Here is a 24,059-nt window from a genome sequence, read left to right on the forward strand (position 1 = left end):
AGTCATCGATGTAGCAGAGGAAAAGGTGAGGAATAGTGCCATGGTAATTGCGGAAGGTGGACTGTTCCACATACCCAAAGAAGAGGCATGCATAGCTCGGGTCCATGTGGGTGCCCATGGCTGCTCCTTTGGTCGAGAGGAAGTGGGAAGATTTGAAGGAGAAATTGTTGAGGGTGAGGACCAGTTCAGCCAAACGAATGAGTGTGTCAGTGAAAGTATACTGGTTGGGTTGGCGGGAGAGGAAGGAACAGAGTGCTTGGAGGCCTTAGTCAAGACAGATGGATGTGTACAGGGACTGGATGTCCATGGTGAAGATGAGGCATTGAGGGCCAGGGAGACGAACATCATGCAGGAAGTGGAAGTTTTGGGTGGTGTCTCAAATATATGTGGGGAGATCCTGAACCAAAGGGGACCGGACAGTGTCAAGGTATGCAGAGATAAACTCGATGAGGCAGGAGCAGGCTAAGACGATTGGTTGCCCGGGGCAGTCAGGTTTGTGAATTTTGAGAAGGAGGTATAACTGGATGGTGCGGGGTTCCTGGACTATGAGGTTGTTAGTGGAGGCGATGAGGTTGTGGATGGTATAGGAGATGATGTTTGGTCATGGGAGCTGGAGTTGTGGTCAAGGGGGCAGTAGAGGAAGTGCCTACAAATTGGTGCCTGGCTTCAGCAGTGTAGAGGTTGGAGTGCCAAACTACCACTGCATGTCACTCCCACCCCATCCCCGCTCCCCTCCTCCATCCAGTCTGCTGTTTTGATGGTGAGGTTGGGGTTTGAGGTGAGGGAGCAGAGGGCTGCACCTTGCAAGGGTGAGAAGTTGGAGTGGGTGAGGATGGTGAACAGTTGACTAACACCCTCTCCCTCCCACTCCATCAAGGACATGGAGGTCTTGGGCCTCCTCCAACACCAAACACTGGCCACCAGTTGCCTGGAGGAGGAATGCCTCATCTTCCGCCTTGGGACCCTCCAACCATATGGGAACAATGTGGATTTCACCAGTTTCCTCATTTCCCCTCCCCCCACCTTATCCCAGATCCAAACCTTCATCCCTTCAACTTGGCACCATCCTCTTGAACTGTCCGACCTGTCCATCTTCCTTCCCACCTATCTGCCACACCCTCCTCTCTGACCTATCACCTTTACCCCCACCTTCATCCACCTATCACATTCCTAGCTACCTTCCCCCAGTCCCACCTTCCTCCCATTTAGCTCTTAGCACTCTTGAGCCACCCCCTCATTCCTGATGAAGGGCTTATGCTTGAAACGTTGACCCTTCTGCTTCTTGGATGCTGCCTGAATGGGGGTGCTTTTCCAGCACAACACTTTTTGAATATATTGGCTCTGACTGCTTTCTATGGTAGCAAGTTCCACATGTTCACTACTCTCCGGGCAAAGAAGTTTCTCATCTCAGTCCTAAATTGTTTATGCCATATCTTTAAATTGTGACCCTTGGTTCTGGACTACCTCTCCAACAGGAATATCCTTTGTGCATCTATGCTGACCTGTTAAAGTTTTGTAGGTATCTTTGAGACCCTGGCCTTATTCTTCTGAACTGCAGCAAATATAATCCCAGCCAATTCAATCACTCTTCATACATCATCCCAGATCTTAATCTGGTAACATTTGCTGCATTCACTCTTTAAGAACATCCTTCCTCAGGTAAGGAGACCAAAACTGTACACAATGTTTCAGGTGTGGTCTCATCAAGGCCATGTATAATTGCAACACAATATCCCTGATCCTATATTTGAATCCTATCAGTATAAAGGCTTCATGCCATTTGCCTTCTTTGTCGCCTGCTGCACCTACATGCTTATGTTCAGCAATTCCTGTATGAGGACACCCATGTCTCATTGCGCATTTCCCTCTCTTAGCTTACAGCCTTTCAAATAATAATCCATTGACTCCGTCTACACTTCTTGATGCCTCAGAAAGGTAGCCAACATCACCAAAGACGCCTCCCACCTGCTTTTAATCTCTTCCATCTCTTTCATCAGGCAGTAGATACAAAAGCTGAAACACATGTACAAACAGCTTCAAGAACAGCTTCATTCCTGCTGTTACTAAACAGATAATCGAATGCCGGATAATTGAATGCTGGATAACACAGTTTAGCCAAGCATCAGGACCTTGCGGTCTTGTTTGGATAATCCGAAATTCGGATTATCAATGTTCAGATAATTGAGGTTCCTCTGTAAAACTGCCTTCACTTACAAGATCCATATTCCTCTATTCCCTTCGTATTCACTTATTTGTTCAATTGCTTCTTGAATGCTGCTATTATGTCTGCTCCATCACATTCTCTAGCAGTATGTTCCAGGCACTAACCACCATTTATGTGAAAAACTAGCCTGGTATATCTCTTTTAAACATCCTCCCCCGCACCTTGAAACAGTGTCCCCTAGTAACTGACCTCTCCACCCTGGGAAAAACCCTCACACTTTCCACTCTATCTATGCCATTCACAAACTTATAAATTTCTATCAAGTTGCCCCTCAACCCCCTGCATTCCAGAGATACAAACTCAGTCTATCCAGCCTTTCCTCATAGCTAACATCCTACTAGTTGCACTTCAAAGAATTATGACAGATTTGCCAAGCATAACTTCCCTTTCACATATCCAGTTTTCTCTCTAACTCCCTTCTTAATTAGTGGGGTTACATTAGCTATCCTCCAATCTATAGGAACTGTTTCAGAGTCTATACAATGTTAGAAGACAACTACCAATGTATTCACTATTTCTAAAGAGGAAGTGAGGACTGCAGATGCACCTAAAACCATCCCACCTACCTTGTGCCCCAGCCACAACCTCCACCCTACTATTTGTCTCTCAGACCCCTTCCTCCCCCACATTCCTGACGAAAGGCGCATGCCCGAAATGTCGACTCTCCTCCTCGGATCCGTCCTGACCTGCTGTACTTCTTCCAGTGCCACGCTGCACTATTTCTAAGACTACTTTCCTAAGTACTCTGGGATATAGCTTATAGACAATTAGGGATAGATAATAAATGCTAGCCTAACCAGTGGTTCACTCATCCCTTGAATGAATAAAGGAAAAAAAAAGGCTTGGGGATTTATCAGCCTCCAATCTCATCAATTTGCCTAACACCATTTCTCTGTTAATACTAATTTCCATCGGTACCTCCCTCTGACTAAACCGTGTGTTCCTTAACATTTCTGGTATGTTACTTATGTCTTCCTTTGTGAACACAGAACTAAAATATTTTGTATTTAGTAGGTCAGCCATCTCTTTATTCCCCATTATAAATTCCTCTATTTCTGACCATAAGGGTCCTACATTTGTCTTCACCAAAGCTTACTTTCGTGCTTCATTTCCCTTTCTTAATGAATCCCTTGGTACTCCTTTGCTAAATTCTAAACCAACTACTCAGCTCTTCTTTTTCAGGCCTTTCAGAAATGTTCCTTAAACTATCATAGAGAACTTGTGCCTCATAACTCTATTTGGATTCAGGAACCTGGTCACAGAATCAACCATGTCACTCTCCATCTTGATGACGAGCTCTATCATATTATTGTCGCTCATAGCCTCTGACGTCCTTAACCTCTGGAAACTCTTTTTTTTCTTAAATATATTCAGGAATGTTACCTCCATTGCCACACATCGTAGGAATTTCTATGAGGTTACCACCCTCTAAGTGAAATTTTTCTTCATTGTGTATTTATAGATCCTGATCTTTGATAGATAGGATAGTGAAGAAGGCGTTTGGTATGCTTTCCTTTATTGGTCAGAGTATTGAGTATAGGAGTAGGGAGGTCATGTTGCGGCTGTACAGGACATTGGTTCGGCCACTGTTGGAATATTACGTACAATTCTGGACTCCTTCCTATCGGAAAGATGTTGTGAAACTTGAAAGGGTTCAGAAAAGATTTACAAGGATGTTGCCAAGGTTGGAGGATCTGAGCTACAGGGAGAGGCTGAACAGGCTGGGTCTATTTTGCCTGGAGCTTCGGAGGCTGAGGGGTGACCTTATAGAGGTTTACAAAATTATGAGGGGCATGGATAGGATAAATAGACAAAGTCTTTTCCCTGGGGTTGGGGAATCCAGAACTAGAGGGTTTATGGTGAGAGGGGAAAGATATAAAAGAGACCTACGGGGCAACTTTTTCACGAAGAGGGTGGTACGTGTATGGAATGAGCTGCCAGAGGAAGTGGTGGAGGCTGGTACAATTGCAACAGTTAAAAGGCATGTGGATGGGTATATGAATAGGAAGGTTTTGGAGGGATATGGGCCGGGTGCTGGCAGGTGGACCTAGATTGTGTTGGGATATCTGGTCGGCATGGACGGGTTGGACCGAAGGGTCTGTTTCCATGCTGTACATCTCTATGACAATGACTCTATTTGGACCCTCAAGCAAGGAGAAGTATAAACCTTGCATGCAGTCTGTACAGCTTTGTTAGAATTTTACATTTGAATGAGATTTCCCTCTTATTCTTCTAAACTCAGTGAATACAGATGCAGTCATTCCAAGATTTCCTTGGACAACCTATCTGGTACAGAGGATTTTGAAATATCGATGAGTTGAATGCTATGAGGAACTGACACAAGAAAAGAGTTGAGGCAGATCTGCCATGATCATATAGGTAATGGAACAGACTTGAGGGGATGAATGGCCTAAACCTGCTCCTATTTCTTACACTCTTCCATCCAAGGAAACATCCAAGGGATAATTTATAATGGAGAACAGGGAAAAGGCAGAGCAATTAAACAACTACTTTAGTTCTGTCTTCACAGAAATGGTAGGGAAGTAGATGTCTTTTGGAATGGAGGAATTAAAGTAAAATAAATGTTAAAATAAAAATAGTGTTGAGGAACTTAATTGTACTGAAAGCTGATAAATCCCTCGGGCCTGATAACCTACATGACATAGTACTGAAGAGCTGGCCAGAGAAATAATGAATGCAATTGGTTGTCACCTTCCAAAATCCTGTAGATTCCAGAACATTCTCAGCAGAATGGAGGGTGGCAAACGTAAGCCCACAGTGTCAAAAAAAAGGGAGAAACTAGGAATTACAGACGACTCATCTTAACATCAGTGGTTGGCAAAATGCTTAAGTTTATTATCAAAGATGTGATAACATGACAGTTAGAAAATACCAACAATGTTACTCAAAGTTAACATGGATTTAAGAAAGGGAAATCATTTTTGAAAAAACTTACTGGGATTTTTGAGGATGTAAATTGTAGAATAGATGAGGGAGAAAAATTGGAAGTGATGTATTTGGATTTGCGTGCCATTAATAGCATATTTTATCATTCATGTCCATTTGAACATTAACCTTTCTCAATCCAACACCATTTAAACAATGCTTTGCCTTTCTGTTTCTCATACCAAAGTGGATAACTTCACATTTATCTATGCGATACTGCAACTGCCATGTATTTGTCCATTCACTTAACTTGCCAAATCCCCTTGAAGCACTTTTACACGCCCCTTCACACTTCCACCGAGTTTTGTGACATCAGAAAACTTGGAATTATTGCCCTTGATTCCCTGACCCAAGTCATCAATGTATGATGTGAATAAATGGGGATTAAGCACTGATCTTGAAGGTATCCCATGCTGAAAATGACTATTTATTCCTACTCTTTTTGCCCTGTATTCTAATCAATTCTCCATCCAAGCCAATTTATTACTACTATATATGGATCTGTAGAGAGAGAAACAGAGTTTAGGTTTTGAGTTTAATATCACTCCTCTTTGGGATATGTTGACAAATGAACAAATGTTCTGACTGGTGACTGAGTCCCATTCTGCCTGTACAATGCAGTTTAATGTGTAGTACAACCACCTGTGGTATGACCAGCTTGCAATACAGTGTTACAAATATAGACATCAGCCTTCTGAATACTCAGCGACTCCGATCACTGCTTGAAGTCTGAAGTATGAATTTCCTAAGGTTACAGCTGGATATACTTTCTGCATTTGTGGTCTCATGGACACTGCAATAGTCCCTGATTTCCCAATGTAACTAATGTGAGGGAACAGGTTAGGACACACCACATGGATATGTTAAAGACGTTGTAGGAGCCAAGTACAGCAGATGCTGGAATCTGTACTGAAAACAACAAATGCTGGAGATCTCAGCGAGTCAAACAGCGTCCATGGAGAGAGAGCAAGCTAACATTTCCAGTCTAGATGACTCTCTCTCCATGGATGCTGTCAGACTCACTGTGATCTCCAGCGTTTGTTGTTTTCAAGTATGTTAAAGATCTGTAGTTAGGTAGATTTAAGACAGCAATTATACATTTCTTGAAAACTTATTAAAATATACAATACTTCAATGTGATTACATTAATGCAGCTTAAAAAGGATCAAAGAAGCTTTTGAATTTAACAAAACCGAAATAATAAGAAAAATTTCAGTTTTAGATAAGATATAGAACTGAATACTCACAGGAATCTCCACCATCCACAATTCTCCCCCTGTCTTGCAAGCCATCTGCAAAGCAATTTTCGTCACAATACTCATTATATTTGCCTTGTTTAGTGTACGGGCCACCACACACTGACTTGGAATTGGCTTCTCTACGCACAAGAATTTCTTTAAACAATCATAATTATTCTTTTGATTTGAGGGTAGAATGCACAACACCTACAATTCAAGAAAAAGAGCAATCAGTTGGGAAGAGTGCACAAAAAAAATTATTCGATAATTGAGATGAAATATTATCTCTGTCTACAGATGGACAACAACTGTGAATGTCAGAGCATTTAGTACTCCCAGAATTTTCAGTTTTGATTTCGTGTAGAAATTAATGTGTTGTTGCGCCTTATAAGGCGTAAAAAGGGAATAAAAGCGTATCAGCTTAGTGGTGGGATAGCTTGTACACAGTCAGGGCAGATCTTGGACTCTCTGTCAATGTTGTGGGGTTCCTTTTAGGTCTGGGCAGTCACTTAAACCAACCACTGGGACTCTTCAATATGTACAAGAGGTATCTAAAGACTGTGAAATGATGCCTTCGACAATTTAGTCACTTCTTTTGTTGAAGCTTTGCAGTCTTTCTTAAATCAGGCTGGCCAAAATTTTCTCATGAAATGAGTGGGGTACATTTCAATTTTTCTCTTCTTCTGTGGCCAATGGGCAAATTTCAGAAAGGTAAGGGTTGCCACAACAGCAAACATGACATTCATCGAAAAACAAAGTGACAAGTATATCATTTAAATGAGCTATTAATAGAAATGACCACTAATAATTGCCAAGCGTCTGAAGAGAAAAAACAATCAGTACCGAATTATGATCCACCAGGGAAGGAGATGGTTTCTGGGACTGAGCTCAGGTGTTATGTTAAATTAACGCTAACCTGAGTTGCCTGTAATGAGGCATACTTGGAGTTGGCCTCAGTGGAATTCACTCGAAAGTACAGTCGAAAGTAAGTTGGCTTTTGACCTGGATTTTCCTTCCCTCGTATCCTGTTTTCCTTCTCCTTTTCCCACACTCTTCTTTCTATCCCTCTTTCTCTGTCACCTTTTTCCTCCTCTCTATACCCAACTTTAACTTTAAGAAAATAATCCATGGGATTTTGTGCTCAAAAAATTTCCAGCAGCACTATTATCTCACCAGCAATCATTCACCTTGAAATGAAAGTAGTCATTACTGATTTTGCAGACAGGTGCAAGAGGAATTTCATAAAAGGTGATTTTAAAAAAAATGAAACTATAAAACAATTAGCAGGAGCAACCTAGTGCCTGACTATCATTCTCTCAACTCTACCCCTCGTCATCATGACCTGATTTGCAGGTTCCCTCAGACATCTGACTCTCATTGCCTTTTCCCCATGATGCGACTCTCATCTCCTTCTCCTCCTGTCCAAGACATAATCTCTCTGTAAAACCTCCAGCTGCAACACCATGGCTCCGGGCTTCAGGCTGCTCGCACCTTCTCCAATCACAGACTGGTGACATACTGGAGAGAATGAGCCACTAATTTTGGAGGAGCAGTTCGTTGCAAAATCTTCCACTTATACTTTTCTGTATTTGAAATTTTAGCTACAAATAAAACATAAATAACACAAACTAATACATTATTTTCAAGAACAACAACCTTTCTCATTGTATCTATTTTTCCTGGTCTATGATCCTTCTCACACAAGGGTATGTAATTATTATGGGAACTCTGTGAATGAGCTGTAAATTAATCTATCATTTAAGCAGGTGCCAGGTGGTATGATTTGCTGTGGCACGCCACATGTGGCTGAGGGGCCCTAGGTTGGCATGTAATCTTAAACAAAAAATACAGACAGCCTAAATAATTACCAGCTGGGTACTGGACTCAATATGATGCCTCAAAGCTTGTATGAAGGAGACAGGGCTATCATTTACTTGAATCCTGTAAACAAATGACAAACCATCAGGAAATAATTAACACAATGGGTTTAACAACTCATAAGTTATGATAATACAAAACATATAAAGAGAGAAATGGTAATTTGGTGTTTTCAGGCTGAACGGTTTGTCGCGGCATTCCCCAGGGATCAGTGTTAGGAAAATTGCTTTTCATTATTTAATTTAATACTTGAGGCATGCAGGGGACAATGTTAAAGTTTTCAGAGTATTGGTGGAGTTGGTGGATAGATGGCAGTTGAATTTCAATGCAAAGAAGTGTGAGGTGATACAGTTTGACCAACCTTCGCATACATCGCATCATCCTCCACCACGTCCGCCACCTGCAAACAGACCCACCACTAGGGATATATTTCCCTCTCCAGCCCTATCTGCAATCCGGAGAGACCATTCTCTCCGTGAGTCTCTCATTAGATCCAAGCACCTCACCAGTCCAATCTCACTCCTAGCACCTTCGCCTGCCACCGAGCAAATGCAAAACCTGTGCCCACACCTCCCCCCTCACCTCCATCCAAGGCCCCAAAGGATCTTTCCACATCCAACAGAAATTCACCTGTACTTCCACGCACGTTATCTCTGTATCTGTTGCATCCAATGTGGTCTCCTCTATATTGGGAGATAGGACGCCAATTTGAGGATTGTTTCAGAGGACATCTCTGGGACACCCGCACCAACTAACCCCATCGCCCCATGGCTGAACATTTTAACCCCTGTGCCACTCCACCAACGACGTGGAGGTCATGGGCCTCCTCCATCGTCAAACACTTACTACCCGACACCTGGACGAAGAACACCTCATCTTCTGCCTTGGGACCCTGCAACCACACAGGATCAATGTGGATTTCACCAGTTTCATTTCCCCTCCTCCCATCTTATTCCAGTCCCCAAGGCTTCAACTCAGCACTGCCCCATTGATCGGTCCTACCTGTCCACTTTCCTTCCTTCCCACCCATCCGCTCTAGCCTCTCCTCCAACCTATCACTTCGACCGCACCTTCATCTACCTTTCACATTCCGAGCTACCTTCCCCCCAGCCCCATCCACCTCCCATTTATCTCTCAGTGTACCGACCCACAAGCTTCATGCCTGATGAAAGGCTTATGCCCGAAATGTCAATTCTCCTGCTCCTTGGATGCTGCCTGACCTGCTGTGTTTTTTCAGCAACACACTCTCTATACATTTTGATCAAAGGAACATGGTGGAACAGTATAAAATAAAGAGGACTACTCTAAAGGGTGTGCAGGAGCAGAGAGATTGGGTCTGCATATGCAAACATAAAAACAAATGACAGAGCAGGTGGACAGTATGGTAATGAAAGCATACAGTGTCCTAGGCTGTACTAATAGCAGTGTATAATACAACAGCAGGGAGGTAATGCTTGGATAGTAAAAGATATGATATCCACCTTAACTGAAGCACTGTGTGCATTTCTGGGCATCATTCTTCAGGAAGGATGTAAAAGAGATTTATGAGAATAAAGAGGTAAAAACAATGACTGCAGATGCTGGAAACCAGATTCTGGATTAGTGGTGCTGGAAGAGCACAGCAGTTCAGGCAGCATCCAAGGAGCAGCGAAATCGACGTTTTGGGCAAAAGCCCTTCATCAGGAATAAAGGCAGAGAGCCTGAAGCATGGAGAGATAAGCTAGAGGAGGGTGGGGGTGAGGAGAAAGCACCTCACCAGTCCAATCTCACTCCTAGCACCTTCGCCTGCCACCGAGCAAATGCAAAACCTGTGCCCACACCTCCCCCCTCACCTCCATCCAAGGCCCCAAAGGATCTTTCCACATCCAACAGAAATTCACCTGTACTTCCACGCACGTTATCTCTGTATCTGTTGCATCCAATGTGGTCTCCTCTATATTGGGAGATAGGACGCCAATTTGAGGATTGTTTCAGAGGACATCTCTGGGACACCCGCACCAACTAACCCCAACGTACAATAGGTGAGTGGGGGAGGGGATGAAGGTGATAGGTGAGGGTGGAGTGGATAGGTGGAAAAGAATAGTTCCAGCGATGAGAAATTTCAGATATGAAGATAGACTGGTGAAGCTGGAACTGTTTTCCGGGGACAGGAGAACGCAGAGGAAATTTGATACAATTTTAAAACTCATGATATGTTTTGGCATAGAAATAAGAAGAAACAATTCCAACTTGTAAAAGCATCAAAAAAAGGGCACACATTTTAAATGATTTTCAAAAGAGGTAAATGTAATGTGAGAAGAAATCTTTTCACACAATGAGCAATCCAATTCTGAAATGCAGTGATGGGCATTTGTTGGAAGCAAATTCAATGAGGCATTCAAGAGAACATTTGATAGATATTTAAACAGAATTATTGTGCAGGGTTACAGAAACATAATCCACAATTGAGCAGCTAACTAGTGCTTAATCTGCCAGGGGCTTTTGGTGGGGGTCTATGCCATATAGGAGGAGAAAGTGAGGTCTGCAGATGCTGGAGATCAGAGCTGAAAATGTGTTGATGGAAAAGCGCAGCAGGTCAGGCAGCATCCAGGGAACAGGAGAATCGACGTTTCGGGCATAAGCCCTTCTTCAGGAATGAGGAAAGTTTGTCCAGCAGGCTAAGATAAAAGATAGGGAGGAGGGACTTGGGGGAGGGGCGTCAGAAATGTGATAGGTAGAAATATAGGCCAATGCAGACAAACAGGAGACTCGAAGAACACAGCAAGTCAGGCAGCATCAGGAGGTGGAGAATTCAACATTTTGAGTCAAGACCCTTCATCAGAATTGGGCAGAGGAAGGGAGCTCAGAAATACATGGTGGGGTGGGGTGGAAATGGTGGTGAGGCTGGTGGGAAAGATAGCTGGGATGGCAATAGGTGGATGCAGGTAGAGGGTTTTTGTCATAGGTCAGTGGGAAGGGTGGAGCAGATAGGTGGGAAGATTGATTGATGGACAGGTAAGGTCAGGTCAAGGAGACAGGGAGAAGGGTAAAGATTGGACATGTGATGAGGTTGGGGGTTTGGAGATAGTGAAGCTAGTGAGGACTATGTTGAGGCCTGTTTGATCGATGGGAGGGATGAATCTGGAAGGTAACTGAAAGGAAGGATCGAGCGTTGGAATGGAAAGGAGGAGGTGGAAGTGGAAAGGGAGCTGGGGGTTGGGTGAAATGTTTATGTGAAATAGGAGAATTCAATGTTAAGTCCTCCAGGCTGTAGGCTGCCCAGGTGGAAGGTAAGTTGTAAATAGTGCCGAAGGATGTTGTGGGTTACAGAAGGACATAGCTAAGATGCAGAGCTGGGCTGAGGAGTGGCAAATGGAGTTTAATCCAGGAAAATGTGAGGTAGTTCACTTCGGAAGAAGTAACGGGAATGCAGAGTATTGGGCTAATGGTAAAATTCTTGGCAGTGAAGATGAACAGGGACATCTCTGTGTCCAGGTGTATAAATCCCTGAAAGTTCCCGCCCAGGTTGATAGGGTTGTTAAGAAGGCATATGGTGCGTTGGCATTTATTGGTAGGGAGATTCAGTTTCGGAGCCACGATTTCATGCTTCAGCTGTACAAGACACTGGTAAGGCCACATCTGGAGTGTTGCGTACAGTTCTGGTCACTGCATTATAGGAAGGATGCAGAAGCTTTGGAAAGAGTTCAGAGGAGATTTACTAGGATGTTGCCTGGTATGGTAGCAAGGTCTTACGAGGAAAGGCTGAGGGAACTGAGGCTGTTTTCATTGGAGAGAAGAAGGTTGAGAGGTGGCTTAATCAAGATGTGTAAGATAATCAGAGCGTTAGATAGAACGGACAGTGAGAGCCTTTTTCCTCAGATGGTGAAGGCTAACATGAGGGTACGTAGCTTTAAATTGAGGGGTGATAGATTCAGGACAGATATCAGGGGTAGTTTCTTTACTCAGGGAATAGTAGGGGCATGGAACGGCCTGCCTGCAACAGTAGTAGACTCGCCGACGTTGAGGGCATTTAGATGGGCATTTGACATACATATGGATAGTAATGGAATAGTGTAGGTTATATGGGTATCAGATTAATTTCACAGGTCAGTGCAACATCGAGGGCCTGCACTGCGCTGTAATGTTCTATGTTCTATGACTGACGAAGAGATAGGCGTGGCTAGGTCCTATGGCTACCCCTTGGATTTGGAAAAAGTTGGAAGAATTGGTACAGTCTAGGTGACCATTTCACTGAGCATTGTCACCAGGTCCTAAATGGCTAGTCTGACCTCCTGTTCACAGCCCATTTCAATTCAGACCTTCTTCACCTCCCGACCCTGTCTTCCAGCTACCAACTGGATTCATCCCTCCCATCAACTAAAAAGGCCCCAACATAGTCCTCACTGGCTTCACTATCTCTGCACCCTCAACCTTATCCCATGTCCAGCACTTACTCTCCTCCTGTCCCTTTGACCTGACCTTACAATTCATCACCCTTCCCACTGACCTATTCCCACTGACCTATCGCAATTATCCCCTAACTGCATCCACCTATCACTATCCCACTTGCCTTTCCCCAGCCCTACGCCCCACATTTATCTCTGAGCTCCTTTCCCCTTTCTAAAACCTGATGAAGGGTCTTGACTCGAAATGTTGACTTCTGCACTTTCTGGTTTTGCCTGGCTTGTTGTGTTCTTCAAAGCCTCCTGTTTGTCTACTTTGGATTCCAGCATCTGCAGTTTTTATTTTGTCTCTCTGCAATATAGGCCAGCTGTCTAGCCCACCAGTTTCGTCCCTACTCCTGAGTTCATCTCTATAGTACCAGAGCTTGGCAGAGGCATAGGTGAGTGCCGAAATTTGCAGAACACCCACCACATGTAAATAAATAATTAAAGATCAAGAAGCTTGTTATAGACACAACTGACCTTGACAATACAATGCCCACACTAAAATGTCTCCCACCTGCCCTCACCCTCCGCCCAAAGAAAACTTCCTGGTGTGTGAATAAAGTAAGATTTTTCTCTTTCTTTTTTATTGGTTGATTGGTAAACACTTTTTTTCTTTAATTTATCTATTATTTGATATTATAGTTGGATTAAGCTAAGTTTAAGAGTAAAAATGCAGGAGATGCCAGACCCGTGTTATGCTCCTCTTGCTGATGTGCCCGACTCCTTCACATGCAGTAAGTGTGTCCAGCTGCAGCTTTTGTTAGACCACATGACGGCTCTGGCGCTGCAAATGGACTCATTTTGGAGCATCGTGGATAGCACTTTTAGTGAATTGGTCACATCGCAGATTAGGACCGCTGAGGGAGAAAGGATATGGGTGACCAAAAGGCAGAGAAAAAGCAGGTAGGCGGTGCAGGTGTCCCTTGCAGTCATCTCCCTCCAAAACAGGTATACCATTTTGGATACTGTTGGGGGAAGATGGCTCACCAGGGGAAGGCAGCAGTAGCCAGGGCAGCATGGTAGCTCAGTGGTTGGTAATGCTGCCTCACAGCGCCAGGGACCTGGGTTTGATTACAACCGAGGGTGACTGTCTGTGTGGAGTTTGCACATTCTCTCTGTGTTCTGCGTGAGTTTCCTCCAGGTGCTCTGGTTTCCTCCCACAATCCGATGATGTGCAAGTTAGGTGACTTGGCTATGCTAAATTGCCCATAGTGTGCAGGGATGTGTGGATTAGGTGCATTAGTCAGGGGTAAATGTAGGGTAATAGGGTAAGGGTCTGGGTGGGTTACTTTTCAGAGGGTCGATGTGGACTTGTTGCACTGAATGGCCTATTTCCACACTGTAGGGATTTTATGTTCAAAGATGAGTGGTAGGGATTTTATGTTCGAGCCAGATTCGTAGCACTGTGGCTGGCTCTGCTGTTCAGAAGGGTAGGAAAAAGACTGGAAGGGCTATAGTCATAGGGATTCAATTGTAAGGGAGTAAACAGGTGGTCCTGTGTTCAAAAACGAGACTCCCAAATGGTATGTCGTCTCTCTGGTGCACAGGTCAGGGATGTCTCAGATCAGCTGCAGGACATTCTAAAGGGGGAGGGTGAACAGCCAGCTGTCATGGTGCAAACATGCATCAATGATGTAAGTAAAAATTCAGATGATGTCCTACAAGCAGAATTTAGGAAGTGATGAGCCACGTTTAAAAGTAAGACCACAGAGGTAGTAATCTCAGGATTGCTACCAGTGCCATGTGCTAGTCAGAGTAGAAATGAAAGAATAGGCAGGATTAATGCATGGCTTGAGAGATGGTGCAGGAGGGAAGGGTTCAGATTTTTGGGGCACTGGGACTGGTTCTGGGGGAGGTGAGACTATTACAAATTGGACGGTCTACACCTGGGCCAGACTTGAACCAATGTCCTAAAGGGTGCTTTTGCTAACGGTGTTAGGGAGGGTTTAAACTAATGTGGCAGGGGATGGGAACCAAACAAGGAGATTAGTTGACAGGAAGGAGGTAGGAATTAAAGTCTGTAAAGAACTAAATAATGAAGTCAACGTCACTAAGGAGAAGAGTAGGCAGGGAGCAGAAGATGAAGCAAAGGGATATGTGGCCTGAAGTGCATTTGTTTTAATGCGAAAAGTGTAGGAGGTAAGCAGATGAACTTAGGGCTTCAATTAGTACCTGAGAGTATGATGTTAGACTTGGTTGACAGAAGGGCATGATTGGTAACAAAATTTCCCAGGATATAGATGGCAGGATAGAGAGGGAGGTAGAAGGGTGGAACAAATGCATTACTGTCAGAGAGGATATCACAGCTGTGATGAAAGATGGCACTATGGAGGACTCAAGCAGTAAGGCAAATGGGCAGAGCTCAGAAATAGGAAGGGTGCGGTAACAATGTTGGGGCTGTACTACAGGCCTCCCAACAGTAAGCATGAGATAAAGATACAAATATGTAAACAGATTATGGAAAGATGTAACAGCAACAGGGTGGTGGTAATGGCAGATTTTAATTTTCCCAACATTGACTGGGATTCATTTCGTGTTAGAGGTCTAGATGGAGCAGAATTTGTAAGGAGCATCCAGGAGGGTTTTCTAGAGCAGAATGTAAATAGTCCAACTCGAGAGGGGACCATACTGAACCTGGTGTTGGGGAATGAGCTCAACTAGACAGCTGAAATTTCAGTAGGGGAATACTTTGGGAATAGTGATCACAATACTGTAAGTTTTAGAATCGTCATGAACAAAGACCAGAGAGGTCCTAAAGGAAGAGTGCTAAACTGGTAGAAGGCCAACTACTGAAAAATTCGGCAGGAGCTGGGAAACATGGATTGGGAGCAACTGTTTGAAGGTAAATTCACATTTAATATGAGGGCTCTTAAATAATGCAGGTCAGACATGCCCCTGTGAAAATAAGGGATAGAAGTGGAAAGATTAAGGAACCATGGATGACAGATGAAATTGTGCAACTATCTAAGAGGGATAATGAAGCATATATAAGACCTAAGTGACTGAAAACAGATGAAGCTCTGGAAGAATATTGCGAAAGTAGGTCCAATCCAAAATGAGGAATTAAGAGGGCTAAAAGGGGTCATGAGATATCTTTAACAAACAGGGTTAAGGGAAATCCCAAAGCCTTTTATTCGTATATTAGGAGCAAGAGACTAACTAGAGAAAGGGTTGGCCTATTCAAGGACAAAGGAGGAAAGTTATGCGTGGAGTCAGAAAAAAATGGGTGAGATTCTTAATGAGTACTTTGCATCGGTATTCACTGAGGAGACGGACATGATGAATGTTGAGGTTCGGGATAGATGTTTGATTACTTTAGGTCAAGTCAGCATAAGGAGTGAGGAAGTGTTGCGTATTCTAAAAAGCATTAAGGTGGACAAGTCCCAGGACCAGATGGGATCTATCCCAGGTTACTGAAGGAAGTAAGAGAGGAAATAGCTGGGGCCTTAACAGATATCTTTGCAGTATCCTTAAATACAGGTGAGGTCCCAGAGGACTAGAGAATTGTTAATGTTGTCCCCTTTTTTAAAAACGGTAGCAGGGATAATCCAGATAATTATAGACCAGTGAACCTGACATCAGGAAGCTGCTGGAGAAGATACTGAGGGATAGGATCTATTCCCATTTGGAAGAAAATGGATTTATCAGTCGTAGGCAGCAATGTCTTGTGCAGGGAAAATTATGTTTTACCAACTTAAGAGAATTCTTTGTGGAAGTGACAAAGTTGATTGAGGGAAGTGCTGTAGATGTCATTTACATGGACTTCAATAAGGTGTTTGATATGGTTATCCATGGTAGGCTGATAGAGAAAGTAAAGTCATAGAGGTCCAGGGTATACTAGGTAGATGGATAAAGAACTGGCAGGGCAACAGGAGACAGTGTAGGAGTGGAAGGGAGTTTCTCAAAATGGAGAACTGGGACCAGCGGTGTTCCATAGGGATCCGTATTGGGACCCTTTTGTTTGTGATATATGCAAGTAATCTGAAGGAAGATATAGGTGGTCTGATTAGCAAGTTTGCAGATGACACTAAGATTGGTGGAGTAGCAGATAGTGAAGGGGACTGTCAGAGAATGCAGCAGAATATAGATTGGACAGTTGCACAGAGAAATGGCAGATGGAGTTCAATCTGAACAAATGCGACGCGATGCATTTAGGAAGATCTAATTCTAGAACAAACTATACAGTAAATGGAAAAACTCTGGGGAGAACTGATGTACAGATAGATCAGGTGTGTTCAGGTCCATTGTGCCCTGAAGGTGGCAACGCAGGTCAATAGAGTGGTCAAGAAGGCATACTGCATACTTTCCATCATCAGACAGGATATTGAGTACAAGAGTGGCAGGTCTTATTATAGTTGTATAAGACTTTGATTTGGCCACATTTGGATTACTGCGTATAGTTCTCATCGCCACATTACCGAAAGGATGTGGATGTTTTGGCGAGAGTGCAGAGTAGGTTCACCAGGATGTTGCCTGGTATGGAGGGCGCTAGCTATGAAGAGAGGTTGAGTATTAAGATTATTTTCATTAGAAAGATGGAGATTGAGGGGGACCTGACTGAGGTCCACAAAATCATGAAGGGTATAGGCAGGGTGGATAGCAAGAAGCTTTGTCCCAGAGTGGGGGATTCAATTATTAGGGGTCACAAGTTCAAAGTGAGAGAGGAAATGCTTAAGGGAGATATGCGTAGAAAGTTCTTTACACAGAGGGTGATGGGTGCCTGGATTGCGTTGCCAGCAGAGGTGATAGAGACCATAGCTTCATTTAAGATGCACCTAGACAGATACATGAATGGGCAAGGAACAGAGGGATACAGATCCTTCGAACATACACAAGTTTAGGTAGAGGATCTGAATCGGCGCAGGCTTGGAGGGCCGAAGGGCCTGCTCTTGTGCTGTAATTTTGTTTGTTCTTGCTCTTTGTTCTAATACGAGATCCCTTATTGCAGCTGTTAACCTAGTTCAATCAGGGAGTCCTAGCTAATAGATATAAATAGAAGTGTCAGAGGTTCTGCTGGCTCTGAGATGTAGGACCAGTGTCAAGTATTATGCATGTGTAAATAGAGGGTGACTTGGTGATGGAACACCGGCCTCTGGAGTTATTTCAATGGCAATGAGAGAAACAAATATATTCCTGAAGAAATTCTGCTCACAACAGTTGTCTATGAGTTGGAGTAGGTATTTCTGGTATCATGCTATTATTTGGGGAGCTTGACTCGTTTACTCTGGCCATGAAAAACTGGGTCCAGTATGTGGAAAGAATGCATTATCTTCTCGCAGCAAATGACTTTGGTGCAAATGAAAAGTAATGACAGCTTGCAGACCTGGATTAAACTCCATCTGCCATTTATCCACCCATGTCTTCAAGTGATCTATATCCTGCTGTATGCTTTGACAAGCTTCTACACTATCCACAGCTCCACGGATCTTTGTATTGTCTGCAAACTCACTAACTCACCCATCTACATTTTTATCCAAGGCATTTATGTATATATCACAAATAGCAGAGGTCCCAGTACGGATCCCTGTGGAATCCCTAGTCATGGACCTCCAGCTAGAAAAACACCCTTCCACTATTAGCCACCGCTTTCTGTGAGTAAGCCAATTCTGAATCCATGTGACCAAGTCACTGTGCATATAATGCAACTTCAACTTCTGGATGGTCCTGACATGAAGGACCCTACCGAAAGCCTTACTAAAATCCATGTAGATGGCATCCACTCCATCACCCTCATTGAACACCTTTGCCACTTCCTCAATATTCAATCCAGTTAGTAAGGTATAACCTGCCCCTCACTAAAGCCATGCTGACTGTCCCTTATTAGGTTTTGCTTTTTCAAATGCACCTGTATCCTAACCCTAAGAATTATCTGCAATAGCTTCCCAACCACTGACGTGATACTCACTGGCCTATAGTTTCTTGGATTATCCCTATTTCCCCTCTTGAACAGAGGAACACTATTAGCTACTTGCCAGTCTTCGGGACCCCTCCAACGACTAGAGAGGATACAAAGATCTTGGTCAATGCCCCCTCAATGCTCTCTTGCCTCCCTCAATGACCTGGGGTAGATACCATAGGGTCCTGGAGATTTACCCACCTTAAAAGTGCTCTTCAAGAGACCTAACACCACTCATTTCTTCATCTCAAAATGCCCTAACATATTAGTATGCTCCACATTAATCTAGCTATCCTCCATATCCTTCTCCTGGGTAAATACTGATGCAAAATACTCATTTCGGATCTCACCCACATTCTCTGCCTCTAAACACAGTTTCCATCTTTTATCCTTGAGTCTTCCTACTTTCTGCCTAGTTATTCTCTTATTTTTAATGTATGCATGTCATGTGTGAATAACCAGGATGATCAATAATGAGCACTTGGAAAACTTGGACATAGTGCTTAAATGTTTCTCCCAGGCAGGTGTCTGCTTCAGAAGGGAAAAATGTGTGTTCCGGACACCTCAGGTGACCTAGGAGGAAGTGAGGACTGCAGATGCTGGACAGCAGAGTCGAAAAGTGTGGTGTGGAAAAGCACAGCCAGTCAGGCAGCAGCCGAGGAGCAGGAGAGTCAACGTTTCAAGCATAAGCTTCCCGATGAACAGTACCACACTTTTCCACCTCAAATGACCTACTTAGGCTACAGAGTTGACAACACTGGGTTACACCCATTGGAAGATAAAATGGGAGGGATCAAGTTGCCCCAGCTTCAACGTTTGCACTGGTGCTTAGGTCTTTATTTGGATTGGTGAATTATTATGGAATTAATATGTAACCTGGCCTCCATTGGGACCTACTGCAAAAAGGTCAGCCTTGCAAATGGTCATGTAGTCTTCAGGGAAGTGAAGAAGCAGCTATCGTTGAGTAAAGTGTTAGCTCACTACAATCCCAAGAAAGGTACTGACATACCATGCCTCCCGATGTGGCATTGGGGTAATGTTGACTCAAAGACCCAATGGAGAGGAATGCCCATAGCATATGGTTCTGAGATTGGCCGATGCTAAACACAAGAATGCCCAGATAGAGAAGGAAAGTTTGGCAGTTATCTTTGGTGTGAGAAGGTTCTACCAATACCTTTATGGACATTAATTTGTGATAGCAACAGACCACAAACCCCTGTTATGGCAACTTAAAGAAGACAAGGAAGTGCAGCACATAGCTTCTGGTCGAATTTAACAATGGGCCCTTATTCTCAGTGCACACAATTACAAGATGGAACACCGACCAGGCGAATGTAGATGCCTTGAGCTACCTGGCAGATATCCCATTGGGTGGTACCTTCCCTGGAAGATTCCATTCTGGTTTTAATCTTTCTGGACACCTTTCTGATCACCAGGGCTGAAGGCTGGGAGGGAAGGTAGCTGAGAATGCAACCGTACATGAAGAAGGGGGTGCAGGTGATAAGTCAGCGAGGAGGGTGGAGTGGATAGATGGGAAAGACGATTGACAGGTCAAGACGGTGGTGCAGAGTTTGAGGCTTGGGACTGGGATAAGGTGATGGGAGGGTAAATGAGGAAACTGGTGAAATGCACATTAATCCTGTGTGGTTCCAGGGTCCCAAGGCATTGAGAGTGGTAAGGGTTTGGTGATGGAGGAGGCCCAGGACCTGTATGTCCTTGGCAGATTGGGAGGGGAGTTGTAATGTTCAGCCATGGGGCGTTGGGGTTTGTAAGTGCAGGTGTCCCAGAAATGTTCTCTGAAACAATCCGGAAGTTGGCATCTTGCTCCTTGGACCTGCTGCCCTTTTCCAGCACCACATCCTTCGACTCTAATCTCCACATCTGTTGTCTTCACCTTTTCCAAAAAGGAAATAAAATATTGAGGGGTTTGAATAGAGTTCATGGGAGTTTTCTTCCCCCTAGGATGGGGAGAATTTTAAGACAAGGGAGCACGTTTGTGAAGGTGAAAGGACAGAAACTTTAACAAGACATGAGGGGCAAAATGTTTACACAGTGGGTGGTTTGTGTATGGAATGAACTTCCTGAAGAAGTGGTAGACGTGGGTACAATTACAGGGTTTAGAAGACATTTGGATAAGTACATGAATAGGGAGAAAGTGAGGACTGCAGATGCTGGAGATCAGAGTCAAAAAGCGTGGTGCTGCAAAAGCACAGCCAAGGAGCAGGAAAATTGACGTTTCGATCAGGAATGATGAAGAGCTTATGCTCGAAACATCGATTCTCCTGCTCCTCAGATGCTGCCTGATCAGCTGCGCTTTTCAAACACCACACTTTTTGACTAAGTAAATGAATAGGAAATGTTTGGAGAGATATGGGCCAGGAGCAGGCAGGTGGGACTAGTTTAGATTGGAATTATGTTCAGCATGGACTGCTTGGACCGAAGGGTCTGCTTCGGTGTTGTATGACTCTTAAGTTATGTCTGGTGGCCAGGATTGGATACACACATAGCTGTGTTGTTGGGGCAGTGCCCAGAGTGCCAACAAAGACAAAGTTTACCACCACCAGTTCCCTCACATTTGTCGGAGTGGCCGAGTAAACCCCGGACTCAGTTACATATCAATTATGCCAGTCCTTTCATGGGCTCTATAAACTTGATCATTGTGGATGCCCATTCAAAGTGGATAGAGTTCATTCAGCAAGTTCAGGGATGATGATTGAAACGCTGTGAGCAATACATGGATTCCTGGAAGTATTCCTGGTCACAGACAATGGGACACCATTTATCAGCTGAGATTTTGAGTATTTCCTAAAATTGAATGACATTCAGTGTGTTTGGACAGCTCCAGACCACGGTTTGATGGAAAGAGCAGTTCAAACATTGAAGGCAGGCTTAAAGAAACAGCCCACACTTTACTTGATACCAAACTGCCTGGCTCCTGTTTGATAATGGTACCACCCTTCACGTGGCTGCAGGGAAGCTCCTGCAGCGTTGCAGATGGGGAGAACATCTCACACCAGGTTAATCCTGATATTTCTGGACATCTGGGTTGGGGGGAGGGAGCGTGAAATGGCATCAGTGATGCCAATGCTGGCCACATGCCTCCTTTAAGTGAGAGAGACAGTTCACTTCACGATGTTGAAACTATAAAATAGCCCTATATGGCTATGAGGCAAGGTCAACACGAGGTCAGGCACTGTGACATACAAAGTTTGGATAGGTAAGGCGGTCCTGAACAAACCTGTGGATCACATGAAAGCTGCTACCTTGCAAACAGTGGATAAGCAAAAAAAAACCTGGCCCCTGAGAACCAGGTCAAAGAAGCCTCCAGAGTCCGAGATGCCTGCAGGCTCTGTCACATACTTGGTACCGTCATTGCCTGAAAAGGAGGATTTTCTTCCAAGACACTCTGGGCACAAGAGACAGGCTCTAGTCTACTATACGCCACCCACATCAGAGTTGAAGGAACTGGACCTGGTGTGAAAACGTCCAAGGAGAATGCTAAGAAAAAGAACAGATCTGCATCCCACTACTGTGTGTGTGAGGGAGGTGGGGGGAGGCCGGGTGGGAAGTGGATTGTAGTAATTGGAATGAGGGCTATATGGATCTCATTGACTATGAAATCCTGATCGGGGTTGTTAATCTGGGCCAACAAGGGAGCCTTGGCTGACAAATAGGAGTCTGACGAATGCTCTCAATATGTTTAGGGAGAGCTGGGCACCACGGAGGATAGAGTACTTTATTTCTGATTCCAAATCCATTTTGATTTAATCCCTATCATTTCCTTTCACTTTCTTCACGTAAGCATTGCCCTTATTAGGTTTTGCTTCTTATTGGTTCACTAACCACATGGGTATTTTCCTGGTAGTGGGAAGTATGCAAATAAAATGTCTTTTTACTGAGTCACTGCACATACACACACAAGCACAAGTGATGTGGGGATATAAGATGCACAATAAAAAAAGAGAAAAACTCAAGAATCTCATATATTCTCTTCAATTCTTGGGAATGGCTCTAAGCTAGCTGGTCAGAGACAGTGTACTGTATATGTGCAAATAAAGGGTGATTTGGTGACAGGATACTGACCTCCGTGGAGTTATTTCAGTGACATAGCTTAAAGGTCCATATCGAGGCATTACGTTAGCCACTATGTGAAGGCGAAGTGAAGCTGAGATGAAACTGAAGCTTGGAGGAATCCTTGTGTAATAAATCCAACAACAATGTTGAAGTCAGCAATTACAAAATTGCTACCAAGCACAACAAGAATAGGAACTTTCACTGTCTGCTGCATTGCCTCCAGGAGGAATAAATCAGTGAAGATCCATCAAGGAGGTGAAGAAGAATAATTAGACCCACAATATACAGATCTTGCTGACATTATCTATTACTCTCCCAAACCCAATTTAGGTGGAAACAAAGGATGACCTTGACTCCCATCAATGAACTGCACCATCTGCTACAGCAGGACTTGGGTTCAGATAGAATGAGTAGCTATTCTATCCTGGTGGTCATCAAGGTTACATCTGTCCTGAATTTTTTATGAGCACCTGTTTGGCAGCTCCCAATTGTTGAGTTATTAGATATGTAATTTTTTCCCGATTGTACCAAGTTATATCTTTCCTCCGTGACAAGGAGAGCCAATCAGCCAACATCACTAGCTTCATCCAGTTGCAGGACGCTTTATCTGCATCCACATTGCTTTTAGATTAGATTACTTGGTGTGGAAACAGGCCCTTCGGCCTAAGAAGTCCACACCGAACCGCAACCCACCCAGACCCATTCCCCCTTCACCTAACACTATGGGCAATTTAGCATGGCCAATTCACCTAACCTGCACATTTTTGGACTGTGGGAGGAAACCGGAGCACCCGGAGGAAACCCATGCAGACATGGGGAAAATGTGCAAACTGCACACAGTCACTCGCTTGAGGCGGGAATTGAACCGGGGTCTCTGGCGCTGAGAGGCAACAGTGCTAACCACCGTGCCACCGTGCTGCTTTGAGAGTGGTCCTCTCACCAACCTGCAGATTTTCTCAACTGAAAAGGCTTCCACTTGATTAGTTAAAAGCAAAATACGTTTAGATTAGATTAGAGTCATAGAGTCATAGAGATGTACAGCATGGAAACAGACCCTTCGGTTCAACCTGTCCATGCCGACCAGATATCCCAACACAATCTAGTCCCACCTGCCAGCACCCAGCCCATATCCCTCCAAACCCATCCAAATGCCTCTTAAATGTTGCAATTGTACCGGCCTCCAACACATCCTCTGGCAGTTCATTCCATACACTTACCACACTCTGCATGAAAAAGTTGCCCCTTACGTCTCTTTTATATCTTTCCCCTCTCACCCTAAACCTATGCCCTCTAGTTCTGGACTCCCTGAAGCCAGGGAAAAGACTTTGTCTATTTATCCTATCCATGCCCCTCATAATTTTGTAAATCTCTATAAG

General features: G+C 44.0%; 1 protein-coding gene across 1 annotated transcript in view; it reads right to left on the minus strand.

The window, feature by feature from the left end:
- Nucleotides 1-24,059, minus strand: part of LOC122551133 (piwi-like protein 4) — a 166,965-nt gene that overhangs the window by 43,986 nt on the left and 98,920 nt on the right. Inside the window, exons 12-13 of the mRNA XM_043692759.1 lie at nucleotides 8,277-8,349; nucleotides 6,418-6,615 (exon numbers count right to left, since the gene is read on the minus strand). Coding sequence (XP_043548694.1) covers nucleotides 6,418-6,615; nucleotides 8,277-8,349 — 271 coding nt within the window. The remainder of the gene's footprint in view (nucleotides 1-6,417; nucleotides 6,616-8,276; nucleotides 8,350-24,059) is intronic.

This window comes from Chiloscyllium plagiosum, chromosome 6 (assembly GCF_004010195.1).
Source record: "Chiloscyllium plagiosum isolate BGI_BamShark_2017 chromosome 6, ASM401019v2, whole genome shotgun sequence".
Lineage (NCBI taxonomy): Eukaryota > Metazoa > Chordata > Chondrichthyes > Orectolobiformes > Hemiscylliidae > Chiloscyllium > Chiloscyllium plagiosum.